A 16,023-nucleotide genomic window follows, 5' to 3' on the forward strand; every position below is an offset into this window, starting at 1 on the left:
AATCTCTTCTCCCCACTGCCCCCTAAAGGAGGTTTTTAGGAGTTTTCCCCCTAGCTGGGCAAGGTGGTACATGCCCAGTTACTCAGGAGGCTGAGGCAGGACGACTGCAAGTTCAAGGCCAGCCTAAGCAAGTTAGTTAGGCTCTAAGCAACTTAGCAAGATCCTGTCTCAAAATAAAAAAATTTTAAAAAGGGAGAGAGATATGGCTCAGTGGTGGCTTCGTGGTAAAGTACCTCTGGGCTCAATCCCCAGTGCCAAAAAAAGAAGAAAAAGTCTTTCCCCCTCCTCTCTTGAATTTTTTTTTTTTTTTGTACCAAAGATTGAACCCAAGGATGTTTAACCACGGAGCCACATCTCTGCCCTTTTTAAAAATATTTTATTTAGAGACAGGGTCTCACTAAGTTGCTGAGGTTGGCCTTGAACTTGTGATCCACCTGCCTCTACCTCCCAAGCCACTGGTATGAGAGGAGTGCACCACCACGCCCAGCCCTCCCATGGGATTTTAATGGCACAGTTACACCATGTATTTGCCAAGACCCTCCGGCGGCCATAAGCTGCTATAAGCTCTTAAAATTTTTTTGCCCCTCTCCCCAGAACCAATTTTCACTCTCTTGTGAGGTATTGCCCTCATCAAGGACGCACAATCTGATATGTACACAGAAAGAAAGCTAGAAACACCAAACCGGGGGCTCCAGGAGGGCAAGCGGGGAGAGGGAGCAAAAAGGAACTCCAGCGGCTCTGTGGATTCTACACAGTGTGAACACCTTGCAGCACTGAGTTCAATCCTTAGTAGCCCACAAAAATAAATAAAAGTATATAGGAAATTTTTAAAAAACTGAAAAACTGGAATCAAAGAACAACTGGAAGCAACCCAATGTCCTATCCAAATGTCCATTTGTCCCATCAGACCAGGCAGGGTCCTACTCGGCAACAGAAGAAAACAGGTGGCTGGGCACATACACCTGGATGCTGCCCAGGTCCTGTGCTCCAAGGAGGAAGTCAGGCCCCCAACCCTGGACCCTCGCTTGGCATTCTGGCAGGGGTAGCTGAAGGACAGAGGGAAGACCAAACTACTAGTGACAACCTGAGGAGGGTTCTGTACCCAATTATCATGAAATTATACAACACTTGCCAAAATTCTCAGAACTCAATACCAGAAAATCAATTTGGCTATGTATAAATGTTTCTGAACACAACCAAGATGGCAAAGTGGGGCATGCAAAGATCTTTCCTTCTATTCCAACATCAATGATTTTCATATTGTATTTTTACCACATAACAATGCAACAAGATAAACATTTCCATTGATGAGAAATAAAGCAGAACCCATGGAGAGGGATAGGGCTGAAGATGCAGGCCAAGGATGCTGGATCCAGAAGAAAACACCACGGGCCAGGGTTCCAACCCCGAAGGCCCTCCACCTGTGACTGCAGAGCAGGGCCAGGCTCCCCAAGTGAAGCCAGGGACTCAGACATTGTACTTCCACCAGTAAAAAGTAGCCAAGAAGCTCATCTGGATCTCCCACAAGCTGCACGCCACGCAGGCCACAAAGCAGTGCCTGGCACCTGGCACCAGCCACAGTGTCATCTGCACTGGAACCAATGTGGAACCTCAGTGGGAGTCAAATGGCCTACTTATAGCGTGGGCCTTGGAGGCTAAGCTATAACAGAGAAGGAAAGATTTCTTCCCAGAAGCTGGGAATGTAGTTCAGTGGTAGATCACTTGCCTGGCTTGTGGGAGGCCTTGGGTTTAATCCCCAGTACTGAAGGGGAAAGAAAAAAAGATGGAAATGTGTCCACACAGCATCTGGAACGTTCCTAAAACAAGCTGGGCATGGTGGCCACAATGGGATCCCAGCCATTCAGGAGGCTGAGGCAGGAGGATCACAAGTTCAAGATCAGCCAAAATCCAAAGAGGTAGGGTGTAGCTCAGTGGTAGAAAACCCTAGGGTTGATCCTCAGTACCACCACCAAAAAAAGACAACCCTAAAACATGAAGCTGAAGCTGAGAGCGCAGCGAAAGCAGGAGACCTGCACACAGGACAAATCTGACCGTCCACCTGGAGTCAACACCAAGCCTCCAAGGCCCATCTGCAGGAATGGACTCAAGGCCCCAGGCCCTGGAGCCAGACCCTCCTGCACTCCTGACCCCCTCCCCCAACGCTCAAGACCCCACTCTTACTCAGGGTCAACAGCACACCAAGGCTACACACAGTGCTGCCTTGTTAATAACGTCCCCACTGATCCATCTGTTTTAGGAAACAGCTTCCACCAAGTGACTTAGCCAACAGACACTCACTGAGGGCTTACCATGTCAGAGACAGTCCGACACACTGAGGACATGACTGAACAAGGCACATTCCTGCTTCCACGGGGCAAATCAGGCAATCAACAGAGCCACAGGTGTCAGCTGGTCAAGGTGATGGGAAGGCAGGACCCTATATGGGGGCAGACAAGCCACTGCCGGGAGGGAGGCCCAGGAAGGCCTCTCTCAAGTGGAGTTCTGAAAAGAGAACTTACTGGGTGATAGGCTCATGGCTACGCTGGGACCCAAGGTCCCAGATCCTGAGCCAGGGCCAAGGAGCAGGGGTCGGCCACAGGGGTGGCACAAAGCATTTCACAAAATATTTCAAGGATACCAGCTCATTTCTAAGGGAGATGAGAAACCACTGAGGGTTCTGAGCAGACAAGTACAGGATAGGACTTCCACTGTGAAAACATCAACTACTTGCTGCCGAGGGCAAACTGCAGAGCTTCCCTTTTGAGAGCAACAGGCAAAGTTCTGCGGGACCAAATTTAGCCCAAGAAAACAATCATTATCAGGGGCTTTTGTCTGTTTTTGGTGCCAGGCATGGGACCAAGGCCTCTGCATGCTAGTCCACCACTGAGCCACAGCCTTGGCCCCTCCAAGGAGTTCTAAAGCTATGTCTGAAATGGAAGGACTGCAAAAGAGGCAGGCATGGGATGCGAGATCCAGCCTGACCTCGCACTCAGGACAGAGTGATACCGTAACCCACAGTCGTAATCCACAGTCGTGCACAAGATGAGACCACCTTCTGTAAGAACACAGCAGAAGGATGGGGCAGAGCTTCCCAGGACCCAAAAGCCGGACAAGGCAGGGTGAGGTGGGACCTATCAGCAGCTGAAAAAGGACATGGGGGTCAACAGGAAACCAAAAGTATCCACTGAGGCTGGCCCTAGAGAACAAGGGAACCGCGAAGGGAGCGCAGATTCGGGGGCTCAGGGACCTCTGGCAGAATGCTTGGAGGCTTCATACTCAGGCAACTCCACTGCGCAGGTCCACGAAGCCAGCCGCCACCAGCAAGCCCAGCACAGGGTCGCAGAGATGCACAGCCCGAGGACCGCATAGCCCCAAGGCTGCGCTGAGCCAGACCCGCAGAGCCCGAGCACCTCGTAGCCCTAGGGCTGCACAGCGCCAGACACCGCTGCACAGCGCCAGACCCGCAAAGCCCGAGGACCGCAGAGAGCCGGAATCGCACAACGCCAGACCCGCACAGCCCCGGGGACCGCATAGCCAGGGCCCGCACAGCGCCGGGACCGCATAGCCCCAAGGATCGCACAGCGCCAGGCCCTCACAGCGCCAGGACCACACAGCGCAGGGCCCGCACAGCTCGGCGCGTGCACACGGGACTCCGACCCGGCCCTGCTTGGGCACAGACGACGCGCCGCGGCCCAGGCCCACAGGTCGCCCCCTGCCTCTCGGCCCTCGGCCCCGCCCGCCCGCGACAAAGCGCTGCCGCGGCCTGCTCCAGACGCGACGCGGGCGGCGGGGCCCACGGCGGCCGCCCAGATAGCTGCTGACTGGCTCCCCGCCCGCCCGGTCGCGGCCTCCAGCTCACCCTGGGCCACGGGGCTGCGAAGCACAGCGTCCAGACCGAAGAAGGCTTGAGCGCGCCGCAGCCGCTCGACGCATCCGGGTCCGCGAACGCAGGAAGCGGCGGCGCGACGGCGCGGCAGCTACGGCAAGCGGGAGGGACGCGCGACGCCCGGCCCGCCTCGCCACTCCCCACCGCGCGGTGGCGCACGACGGCGAGGACGGCGAGCTAGAGAGACGCGGCGGCGGGCTAGAGAGGCCGGCGGGCTCGGGCGAGCTCCCGAGGCTTCGGGGAGGGCCGGGGCGTGGCCACAGCCTCAGGGAGCGGTCGGCGTAGGTAGAGGACTGGCTTCGGGCAGCTTCGGGGAGGGCTCGGGTGGGCCGGGCGGAGCTGCCGCGTGGGCGTGTGGGCCGCGGCCAGGGAGTCGAGAGCGGCGAGCGGTCTTGACAAGGCCTTCGGCGTCATTGGGCACCAAAGAAATGCAAATCCGAGCCAGGACCAAATTGGCCTTCGCTCGGGACGCTGGAGAAAAGCGGCAGCAGCGCAAGCGGGCGCCGTGGGCAGGGGCAGAGGGCGGCGCAGAGGGGCTGGCGCGTACCGCAGCTCGCCCCCGCAGCGGCCCGCACCTGCGGGCACACCTGGCCACCCGCGAGGTCAGTACTCTTCATTCACATCAGGGGCTGGACGATTCCCTGCACAGGGAGCCTGCGGAACAGAGCTGTCTTGCCAGGGGTCGGGGAGCAGGCAGGGAGCGACTTCAAACGTCCGTGGGATTTTCATTTGGAGTATTAAAAATGTGAAATTAGTGCTGATAGTTGCACGACTTGGAGAGCTTACTAAGTCACTCTTTGTACACTTTACATGAGTGGATTCTGTTGAGTGCAGGAGTGCCCACCTGTCATTCGAGGGACTCTGCAAGCTGAGGCAGGAGAATGGCAAGTTCAAGACCAGCCTGAGCAACTTATAATGAATGCCCTGTCTCAAAATAAAGGGCTGGGGACATGGCTCAGTGGTTAAGCACCCCGGGGCTCAGTCCCAGTAAGACACAATGATTGATGCAGGTGCACACGCCCACACTTGAGGTATGCTGGGGACAAAGGAGAAAGCCCTGGCTGTGAAAGGGCCCGAGTGGTGGAAGGGATTCCAGCACACCAACGGTGGGCTCCCCCTCTGGACACTGAGGTGGCAGCAGTGGAGAGACCTAGTTAGAAAGGGCAAACTCCAAGCCCAGGCTCCATGCAGGCACTCTGGGACAGAGAGGAGGCCCAGAGACTGGGGACACAGAGTGGTGTATTCCAGCAGCAGGCCAGCAGCTGGCTGAGGCCAGACGGGGGCTTGCCTGCCCAGGCAGCCATCTCAAGGCACAGAAACAGGGGTGCCCGCTCGGGTCTAGGGAGAGGACAGGGTAGACACAGTGTGCTGCCCTGGGGCTCCAAGCACCTGGCCCTTCCTGCCCTGCCTCTCATGGAGGGAGCAGGTCTGTGTTCCTCAGCATCTTTCCTGATGCAGCCATTTCCCACTCATGTCTCTTAACCCCCCCCCCAAAAAAAAAGTGAAAAAAAGGAAACAAGGACTCACTAAGCAAAACATACTTATTTAATAAGAAAATCGCTTCTTTAAAAAAATAGTGTCTTCACGTGCCAAGGCGTGCACAGGTAGCTGGAGCAGAGCTGGCTAGGCGGCACTCCTGAGATGGGGACTGGAGACAGCATCCTGAGGCAGCTCTGGGCTCCCGGTGCTCACAGCAGGCAAGCTGCACCATCTTACCTCCAGCCCCAAAGCCTCAGTCAGTGTCTCCACCCCCGTCCCCTTCGCTGCCATCCAGGGGACTGGGGACCTGCGGAGGGGCAGACGGAAAGGACTGTGAGGCCAGCACTTGCGCGCACACACACACACTCTCCTGCATGTGGGAGGACCCACCAGCTGAGCAGCGGCCCCCAGCCAGGAGTCTGACGGACAGCTCCTTCTTGTTCTAAAATATACACTGTACTAGGTCCCTTGCAGAGCCCCCTGCATCAGACTGCCCTGCCGGACGGAGGGGAGCAGAGTCGCCTGAGCGGGTCAGGGGTGGGAACGCCTGGCAGCTGAGCATGGGGCACAAGCAACCCTTGCTTGCAGCAAGGAGACCTGGACTCAGACTGGCCAAGAGCATCATCCAGCACTAGCTGGTGAACCCTGCCCACAGGACATCCCTACTGAGCACAGGCCCCAGAACACAAAGCAGTGGGAAGAGAGGGAGGCAGCCAGTGCCAGATGGAGGCAAGTTTCCAGGGCGCTGACCATGCGGTCACATGCCCTGGGCCCACCCCTCCAGCTGCATGTGAACTTGGGAAGTGACACTTGCCCATCTATCTACTAGGAGGAGGAGAAGCACTACTGCCCAGCCTCCCCACATGCAGGCTCTGGACCTGCACCTCACAACCAGTGCCTACCTTGGTGCCTGTCCGGGCCGCCGAAAGCGCAGTGGCACTGAAATCATGGACGGGCAGGGTGCTCAGCCACTGGGCCATGGACCGCTCGTCCCGTTCAGTGCTGACGATGGTGGGGTAGATATGCTGCTCCTTGAAGGCCGCCACCTTCCCCTCCTCCTGTGCCCAGTCCAAGGGCTCGTGCAGCCCATCACCGCCAAAGCGCTGGTTGTACTTCTCAAAGTGCACCCTCTCCAGGACCAGGCCAAGCCCTGGCGCTTTGGGCACATCCACCTTCTCCTCCCCCCAGCTACGCTCCAGCACACTCTCCGGGGCGTAGCCCTTCACGATGGCCACCACCAGGCCCACCATCTTCCGAATCTGGTGCATCATGAAGCTCTGGCCCTTCACCTTGATGACGGCGAACTCCAGGCCCTCGCGCAGGAATGGCTCCTCGCAGTACATGTCCAGGATGTAGCGCCGGGCACTGGGCTCCCGCGGCCCCTTCTGTGAGGTGAAGTTGTGGAAGCTGTGGGTGCCCTTGTAGCAGGACAGGAGTCTATTGACGAGCCGCAGGGTCTCTGGGCTCAGGCGGTAGGTCTCGTCCTGCACATCGCGGTCCTTGTGGGCGAAGGCAAAGGTGGGCAGCATGTACAGGTAGGTCCTGGCATCACACTTGTTCTTGGAGTTGAACCCACCTGTGACCCTCTTCAGCCCTGGGGGGTACACGAGGAGAAGCAGGTGAGCATGGTGCAGGACTGGCTGCCCACTCACCATGCTGAGCACAAAGCGCTACCAAGAATTGGGCTTTTGGAGCCCGGCACAGTGGCCACACCTATAATCACCACAACTCAGGAGGCTGAGGCAGGAGGATGGCGAGTTCAAAGCCAGCCTCAGCAATGGTGAGGCCCTAAGCAACTCATTGAGACCCTGTCTGTAAATAAAATGCAAAATAGGGTGGGGATGGGGATCAGTGGTTGAGTGCCCCTGAATTTAATCCTCGGTAACCCCCAAAAGAGTTGGGCTTTTGGGTCCTGAATTCCTATCTCAGAATGAAACACAAACACAAGCCCGACCGACAGACCAACAGAAGCATGTGGGTCTGCTGAGGCTGGTGCTGGCGAGGGTGTGATGACACTGAGTGGCGGGCAGCCTCTGGGTGTAGACCCCTGCGGCCTGCACATGCGTGGTCACGAGCCGACTGAGAAGTGCTGCAGTGGCCAGGGACACTCTTGCTCCAAGTCACGCTACTGACACGGCACTTGCAGCAGAAAGACTGGACACAACCTCCAGGCCCACAGGCACAGACCAGAGGTGGAGAGAAAGCAGTTCTGGCCTCAGGAGCAACCTCCAGAAGCTGAGCACAGGCCTTTGGTACAAGGGGCTGCTCAGTAAAAGGGCAAAACACAGGCTGGGACACCCGGGGCGTATGGCTGCACTTGCACAGGAAATCCTTGGAAGAATAAGCAAGAGCCCAGTGAAGTGATGCACGCCTGTGATTATAGCAACTCAGGAGGCTGAGGCAGGAGGATCCAACTTCAAAGCCAGCCTCAGCAACTGAGTGAGTCCCTGAGCAACTGTTTCCAAGAAAAAAAATTTTTTTTTAGTAGTGCTGGGGATTGAACCCAGGGCCTTGTGCATGTGAGGCAAGTACTCTACCAACTGAGCTAGATCCCCAGCCCTAAATACAAAAATTTTTCACAGTTTGTATTGTGTACAATCTGTGAAAGGAGATTGAGAAAGTGGTCACAAAAAAAAAAAAAAAAAAGCAGCAATAGAGACTGTGATGATCTATGCCACCCAAGGCCTAAAACCACCTGGCCCTTCAGAGAAACCCCAGAGCAGGACTGGATGGCTCCCGGGGGCAGTGGCCTGCATGCACAGGAAGCTGGGTTCATCTCCAGCAGCACCAAAGAAAGAAGGACACCCCTAAGCAGTCACCAACAGACCCAAATCACAGGTACTAACCAGAAAAGCTATTAATTAAATGGAATAAGGAGCATCAGTTAATCCAAAAGAAGGAAGGGGGAACAAGGCACAGAGGTCAAGGGGGAAAAGAGCAGGACGGAAGTCTGCACAGTCACACCACCCAAACAGCACAGGCCGGGTACGCCACTTGCAAGGCAGAGGTGGTCAGGCTTTTCTCTCCTTTTTGAAAAGGGCCTTCCCCAGCACTGAAGAACAAAGCACTTGAGTGCAGCTCAGCATGCACGCAGCGTGCACAGGACCCTGGGTTCAATTCCTGGCACCACAGACCCGAGAGCCTAGAAATCCCACTCATCAGACCTGCTAAAGAACATCTCCTCTGTCCTGACCATGGCCTGGAGTGTCACACCCAGCTCTACAGGACAGGTGCGGCAGGAGGACCCGGGGCCGGGGCCCAAAGGAGGCAGGAACACTGAACTCCAGAAGCAGGACTGAGCAGCTGCTGCACTCTCTGGCCATTCCCAGGGACATGGCAAAAGGAGGGAGGCCTGCACAGCCTCCAGTCTAGAAACTACCCACCCCTGGCTACAAGGCTTACCCAAAATCCTGATGTGGGAGGGAAGGTGGCTGTTGATCTTGTCTAGAATGTCATCAATCAGCCACACCTTCAGGGACACTACCTGGCCAGCTGCAGACACACCCTGTAAAGGAAGCAAAGTGAGGAGTGACCTGGCCCTCCAGCTCAATCTATGGCACACTGGTCCTGAGATAAGAGGCCAGCAAATGCCCCAGCCCGCACACAAGTCCTGCTTCTCGAAGTACACCAAAGGCAGGAATTCACTGAAAAGGCAGTGTCCACACCCACAGGGTGAGAGCAGCAGAGCTTGCTGCAGATGACCTAGGGCCCAACAGAGCACTGAATCAAGGAACAGACTAGCCCTGGGCAGTCAGGAAGCAAAATCCCACGTAAGACCCGACTCCCAAAGATTCAGGAAGAAAGAAGGTACAGTGTAATCCACAGGACTAGAATGAGTGCAGCCAGGAACAGGCTCCCTGTCTGCCGCAACAGGAGACGCCTGGGCACTGGGAGGGCAAGGTTCTGCACAGGCCAGGAGGGGCCTCTGGGAACACAGGCTCGGATGTGGGGTGAAAGCTGACTGACTCCACACTACACCCAAGGTGCAGGCGCCACACCTGCAATCCCAGCACCTCAGGAGTCTGAGGCAGGAGGGTCGCAAGTTCCAGGCCAGCCTCAGCAACTTAGACCCTGTCTCAAAAGTAAAAAGGGCTGGGGATGCTGCTCGGTGGGAGAGCGTCCCTGGCTTCGATTCCCACTGGACAAACGCCCACGTTTGGAGAGGCTTTCTTCATCAGCTCAGGTACATTTTAACTTCTTCTACCTTGAAGACAACTGGATACGTAAACGGAAGAATGAAATAGAGAGTAAAGCACTAAGACCACAGAACTGCGTCCCAGCCACTGGGGGCGGAGGCCCGGGAAGTGCAAGTCTGAGGCCAGTCTGGGCAGCACAGCAAGACCCCTGTTTACCAAACAAAAATTTCAAAAACCCACAAACAACAACAGGAACCACAGAACTACCTCTGCTTTGGGACAGCAAATCTACCACTGTCCTCATGCCCTGAAACTAAAATTGCAGGCCACGGGTTCCCCACACCTCCCTCTAGGGCGCTCTGACTCTGGGTTCCTGCCTAGCCTGCAGATCCAGGAGACCCACATGCCTTTGAAACTACGTTTCTCGGAACAAGATCCAAAATTTTATTCAGATCCCCAGGGGACTGTGACCCACAAATCGCTGTCCAGGACAGACTCTGGTGTCTCAGGCAGCCTGCAGGCCAGGCAGGCAGAAACCAAGGATAAGAGCCAGCTTGTTCCCAGTACTGGGTGCCACCAAGAGGCGCATGCTCTCAGGCCCCGTCACCCCACCTGCCCATACAGGTGCCCTAAGTGACACACCTCCAGCTCTAGGGCCCAGGCCCAGGCACAATAGTCCCATGCTGACCGGGACTGAGTCCAGGAGGGGTTGTAAGCCCATCAGAAACACATACTGGCTCAAAGACCTGGCACATGCACGGGGCAGAGCACACCCATGAGGAGTCTGTGTTGCTCGCGTGTTGCAGTGAGTGCGTCCTGCACACGCCGAGCAAGAGCTGACAGTCTACCATGTACGGGCCCTCACATGTGGCTCCTAGACAGCACACCTTCATTAGTGTGGCCTTCGTGACCACGGCTGTGTCTGCATCCAGGGGCTGATGTGGATGGATCTAAAGCATTGGTCACAGCCACTGCACCACCTGCGGAGGCAAGTCTACCTGAGACAAGTGAAAGGAGAGTGTGAAGGCCAGCAAGGACACAGTGGGGCCAGCGGCGGGCACCTGATGCTGCCACTGTGAGCTCGTCCTGCTCCTAGACTTCAAAGAGAAAGGTCTTTTCCATTTAGACTCATCTGTGCCTGTCCTGTCCGCCAGGGTCCTGACGAACAGAGCACCAGGATGGCAGGTAGCCAAAGCTGCTGGTGCCCACAAGCAAGGGGCAGAGAACACCACCCACCTTGTCAGTGCGGGCACAACGCTGGAAAGACATTTTCCTCATATCTTCCCCGTGATTCTCAGGAATGCAGCCTGCCTGGACCAGGGCAGATACCAGGTCGTCCTCGATTGTCTTGAACTGTGAGGACCCCACATTCCTCTGGAAAAGAGATGGGACACTTCACTTCCCTGGAGCCTGCAGCGCACACACAGCCAGCAGCTGGGGATGAGGGAGTCCACTGGGCCCAGTCTCTGCCTGGTCCACACCACAGCACCTGGAGCGCAGCAGCCCACATTGTGTCACTGGCATCCAGCCCACAGAGGGCAGCCCCACCCTGCCACTGTCCCTGACAGGTGACAGGGCCTGCCAAAGCTGGGTCTGGCATAGCAGCTTTTACTAACCCTTCAGCTCCTGGAAAAAGCAAGTGAAAGCTGTAGAGGCAACTGCAAGGAACAGACAGAAGCCTGCTGCTTGATGAGCTGGGTGGAGAGATGGGGCCTCCCTGCCCTCGGCAAAGAGGCCCGTGGCCCTACTGACCTTCTGCGTCCAGGAGCTGCACAGTCCCTCCTCTGAGCCTGAGTGTGCCTGGCCCATTTGACACCCCATTCAGAAGGTGATGAAGTCACCAGCTCACTCAAGGCCACATGCAGGGAAGCCACTGAGATGGCCCACCACCCTGGGAGATGACCTGTGTGCCCTGAGGACTTGGGTCCCTGCGTGAAGCCACAGTGGTGCCAGGAGAGCAGAGCTGAACCCAGCCAGCCTTTCCCAGGCACAGTCTCACCTGCATGCCGTGGTAGCCCTTCCCTGAGTAGGCCATGAGCAGTACAATCTTGCGCTTGGGCAGTTTTCTCGGCCGCTCCTCCTCCTCGCTGCCCCTGAGCCTCTTGGGCGGGTACTGTGTGTCCTCCCAGACCCAGCCACCTTGGGCTTTTCTGTCCTGGTGTGAGGCCCGTGCTGGGTGCATCTCCTTCCCGGCCATGGTGGGTAGGCTGAGAGGACATGGGAGTGAGTGGGCCAAAGCAGGCAGGGGCAACAGGGTGCAGACCTGCCAGGCTGTACCCATCAGGCCCATTCCAGCCCTCACTGGGGACCTTGCCCAGGGGTGGCCTAGTATGGGCTGGTCATGGGGCGGGGTCCTCAGCAGGGATGGGCAGCACAGGACTACAGGAAGCAGGACCCTTGTAGGACAGCAGCCCACGGCAGAGGCAGGCGGCCCATGGCAAAGGAGAATAGCAAGGGGCAGGGGACGAAGTGCGGGGAGGTGAGCAGTGCAGGGAGGAGGGGGCAGCGGTGGGCAGCCTGGGGCAGCGGTGGGGCATCACAGGCAGAAGGGGACAGAGGCAGCCAGTGACAGCCGACACGGGGCGGGTGGGCAGCGCTGGGCGGCGTGGAGCAGCAGGCGGCCTGCCCGGTCTTTACCCGGGCGCGCGCGGGCCGGGGCGCGCCGGCCACCGTCCCCAGGCTCTCCGCAGCGCGGCCTGCAGGCCCGGGACGCCCATGCGCGGCGAGCGGGGCGCCGAGCTCCGAGCTTGAAGCAGCCCCAGTCCCAGGAGGCCCTCTGACCTCCCCCGGCCCTCCTCCCGCCGCCCTCGAGTAGGGCCCAGCCCGCGCGCCGGGACCTGAAGGGCGCCCACCCTCCCCACTCACGGCCGCCGACGGAGCCGAGGCCGAACACGTGAGCCAGAGCGGAAGCGGGCGGGCGCCCAACGGCAGCCGAGCGGGGGCAAAAGTCCTCCGCGTCAAGATGAGGCGGAACCAGAAAATCTGGGGACTGGATGGGGCGGAGCTGGGGCGGAGCATGGGCCGAGGCTCCCTCCCAGGCCTCAGTTACCGAAGGCCAAGGCCCACAGCAGACATCCAAAGAGAAGCCCTTGGCCCTGCAGTATCCCAAAAGGGAATCCATTTTGTTAAGGTTAGGGTAAGGGTATGAATGAGCCACTGTGAGGATCCCTAGAATAAACAAGTGATCATACCAGCTGACACATTCATTAACTCGCCCAATCCTTGCGCCTTCCCGGAGTGGCAAGCACCATCCTCACTCCCACGTTACTGAAGAGGATCCTCGGAACAGAGAGGTACATCCCATGTCCAAGGTCGCACAGCCGCACCCCTGGCACTGACAATGCACCAGGGGTCCTTGCATTTTCCACCCACTGGCTTGGCAGGGTGCAGACAGCATGGGGCCCAGGATTCCTGGCTTATTGTGGGTATTGATACAGCACTTGCTGTTGCCAGGCAAAATTCCAATCGGTGTCACACTAGCTGGATCAGTCCTCGTGGAACCATGGATAAGGCTGTGCTGTTTCTCCACATTACAGTGGGGGAGGATGAGGCATGCGGCACTGAAGGGGCTTGTTTGGCATTCAGACCCAGCCTTCACCTCTACTGTATTTTATTTGCAGTGTTAGGGGCACCAAAGCCAGGGCCTCACACGTAACAGGCAAGCTTTCCACCACTGGGCTACACCCCAAGGCCCCAGCTGCATCTCTGCTCCTAACACTGACTACTTATGCCTCTTGCCAACCTTTTATTTGTTCAAGCAAGGATGACATTTTTTAAATGCTGCCACTTTCATTTCCTTTAAATGGAGAATGTTTAATGTCATGGAAAGCTCATTACATTGTTCTTGTTTTTTTTGCCAAAGACTAGTGTACAATTTTCCAGAGCCAACATGGTCCCTGGTCAAGCACCCACAGCAGACAATGTAAAGGCCAGTCCCCCCGTTTTCTGAATACCACGTTCACCCTGAGCACCCTCAGCCTGCATTCCTTTTGACTTTTTACTTTCAGAGATGAGAAGTGTACCTGACCTCTGCCCCACCCTTGCTGACTCCCAACTCCGCTTTCCCACTTGCCCTGACAAAGGCTCCCTCCCAGATGATCCAGGACCCTCTCCCCTACTCAGGATCCTAAGATGAATCACATCTGCCAAGTCCTTCCTACCAGCTACAACATGCTCCCAGTTTCCCAGGAATCAGGGCCTGCACACCACAGGGGACCATGACTCAGCTGACCACATGCTTTAATTTGGGGCAGGAAGGAGCCCTGTAAGTATACAGGGCAAGCATGTTCCATCAAGAGTGCAAAGCCCCGGGGCAGGAGCATGCCAGGTGGGCCCCACGAAGGGCTTGCTCCCTCCTAAAGGTGGAGGCTTTAGGGCCAGGGGCATCCACCTAGAGCCTGTAGGGTGCCTGCTGAAGGAGAAAGCCACAGGAAATAAGGCCAGAGTCTGGGACCTTGTGGACACAGAAGGTTGTGGCTTTGGTGCTGAGTAACCGGGAGACCAGAAGGCCCAATGGATGCCCCTTTCTGGGACCATTCATGGACTATGTGGAGTGGGTGAGGCTGGTGGCCAGAAGGGGAACAGGAGAAAGTGACCCACCCATGCATGACAACTCCCAGGCCATCTCGCCTGCCATTATTCTAGGAGGGAAGGGTCCCGAGCACAGGCCCACAAGAGCACCTGTCCCGTCAGAGGAGCTGGGATCCCTTCCCAGAGCAGCTCTCTGTGCCTTTGCAGCTTGAGGCATCCGCGAGACACACCTCGCCTGGTGGGAGCGCACAGCTGGGCAGTTCTGCGTCTGCTGGGACCACGATCTCCCCCAGCCAGCAGGACACAACCCAGCCTGAGGCGCTATGCTGTGCCCTGGGAGGTCAGTCTCCACCCCAGCCAGCCCCTCTCAACACACTAAGCCTCCTGACCAGTCGCAGCAGCCAGAAGCCAGCAGCCAGGTCCAAGCAAGGTGCTCCCGTCTTTGCCTCTGACGCACTCCTGTCCCCCACAATACTCTGTGCTGGCCACACCTGCTCCCTCCTTAACAGACGATGATATCACCTCGACTTGAACCTGTCTGTGGAGGGCAAACTGAGGCCCACGAGTGGGGACAGAGGCCCAGGGTGTCCTGCTTCTGTGCTAGAGCAGGGACTGTACACCCTCCTGGCTAAGAGCACTCACCCTGGGCCCCAGTGCACAGGCCAGCCTCCCGGGCCACCTCTTCCCCTCAGGCTCTAGTGCACAACGCCTGCCCAGGCTGGGGAACTCAGGGTGCCTTCAAGAAAAGGACAAGCCATAGACATGGGGTGTCCTCAGTAGCTCCTGGGCTCAGGCCGAGGAGCAGGTGGGCACAGGGCAGTGAGCCATTCTGTGTGATGGGATGGTGCACACGACCACACATTCATCAAGACCCACAGGTTGTGTACCCCCCCAAAAAATGAGCCAACACCCTGTCTGGTGGCTTCAACAGCACCTCCCAGGACCATGGCTCCTCAGCACAGGACGCCAGGGCGCAGAGACAGCAATCCACTCTGTGGGCCTCCCTGCTTACTGCAAACCTACAACTGCTCAAGTGTGAACCCAGAACACCAGGCCCTGACACCAGCGGGCACGTCCCTCACAGGAGCAGGGCCCCAGCCCGCCCCGCCTACCCCGCCCAGGGAAGCTTCTTCCCAGCTGATAAGCATCTGTGTGTGCTTCAGGTCTCCAGGGCTCCCCAGGCAGACCCTCAGACCCTTCTCTTCAGACTTCCAAGATCTGCACCTCCCACTTCCTCCAAGATGCAGCCTCCCAATGAATTGCATTTAATATTGCAGTTACTTTCCTTATGAACACAGCACAGGTTGGCCGTTGACCTCTCCACCCTAGACATGGGCACTTACAGAGAGGAGTCAAAGAGGGGCCTACGTTAGTGCATCTGTTACTGGGGTACCTGTAGAACTGAAAACCTGGACGTCCTGAGCAAAAACACTAACCTTAGGATCCCACAATAAAAGGGCAGAATTAGCCCACTAAAATGGGCAAAGGAACTGAGGCAGGAGGATCAGTTTCCAGGGCAGCCTCAACAATGCCATGAAACCTTCTCTCAAAATAAATGAAAAGAGAAAGGGCAAAGGAGCCAGTACAGTGGCCACGACTGTAACCCCAGCTACCTGGAGGCTGAGGCAGGAGGACCAGTTGCCAGGGCAACGTAGTGAGACTCTGCCTCAAAATTAAAAGGGACTGGCTGGGGCTCTGTGGCCAAGTGCCCTGAAGGTTCTCACAGTGTGCAGGGGTCCTGGCAGTGTCGAGGGCTATGGCAGCTCCTGTGTAAAACAGGGGTTCCACCTGACCCTGGACACTGTCCTGGTCCACCTCCCAGAGGAGTCAAGCCAGTGGCTGCCCTGGGCCCCACTACTCCCCTCAGCCTGGGGGGCTGTTTCCATTAGGAGGGCAAAACATAGCATGAATCCAGAAAGCTGTCCCTGGCTCTGGCTCTGACTGGGCTTTGCTCCCAAAGCTAGGTGAGCTGCTGTGGGGACCGTGGGAGGC

General features: G+C 57.2%; 2 protein-coding genes across 16 annotated transcripts in view; both read right to left on the reverse strand.

Moving 5' to 3' along the window:
* The window catches only part of Ep400 (E1A binding protein p400), a 100,608-nt gene extending 96,619 nt beyond the window's left edge, over positions 1–3,989 (reverse strand). For all 13 annotated transcript variants that reach the window (XM_046445940.2, XM_046445939.2, XM_046445942.2 and 10 more), the window contains exon 1: positions 3,860–3,989. The gene's annotated coding sequence lies outside the window, so the exon portion shown is untranslated. The remainder of the gene's footprint in view (positions 1–3,859) is intronic.
* A 1,420-nt stretch (positions 3,990–5,409) lies between these two features.
* Positions 5,410–15,991, reverse strand: Pus1 (pseudouridine synthase 1). 3 transcript variants are annotated; one of them, XM_046445952.2, is made up of 6 exons: positions 12,367–15,991; positions 11,501–11,708; positions 10,738–10,875; positions 8,768–8,870; positions 6,268–6,959; positions 5,410–5,672 (listed from the first exon to the last, which is right to left on the reverse strand). In XM_046445952.2, exons 2-6 carry the CDS (start codon positions 11,696–11,698, stop codon positions 5,619–5,621), a joined length of 1,185 nt encoding a protein of 394 aa, XP_046301908.1. In that variant the 5' UTR covers positions 11,699–11,708; positions 12,367–15,991; the 3' UTR covers positions 5,410–5,618. The 3 variants fall into 3 exon arrangements, with proteins under 3 accessions (XP_046301908.1, XP_046301907.1, XP_046301906.1); XM_046445951.2 differs by lacking the exon at positions 12,367–15,991 and adding an exon at positions 12,139–12,272; XM_046445950.2 differs by lacking the exon at positions 12,367–15,991 and having other exon boundaries at positions 11,501–12,097.
* Positions 15,992–16,023: the final 32 nt, after the last annotated feature.

The sequence above is a fragment of the Marmota monax genome, unplaced genomic scaffold, assembly GCF_021218885.2.
Source record: "Marmota monax isolate L192 unplaced genomic scaffold, Marmota_monax_Labrador192_F-V1.1 WCK01_AAM20220418_F8-fsc00200, whole genome shotgun sequence".
Classification (NCBI taxonomy): Eukaryota; Metazoa; Chordata; class Mammalia; order Rodentia; family Sciuridae; genus Marmota; species Marmota monax.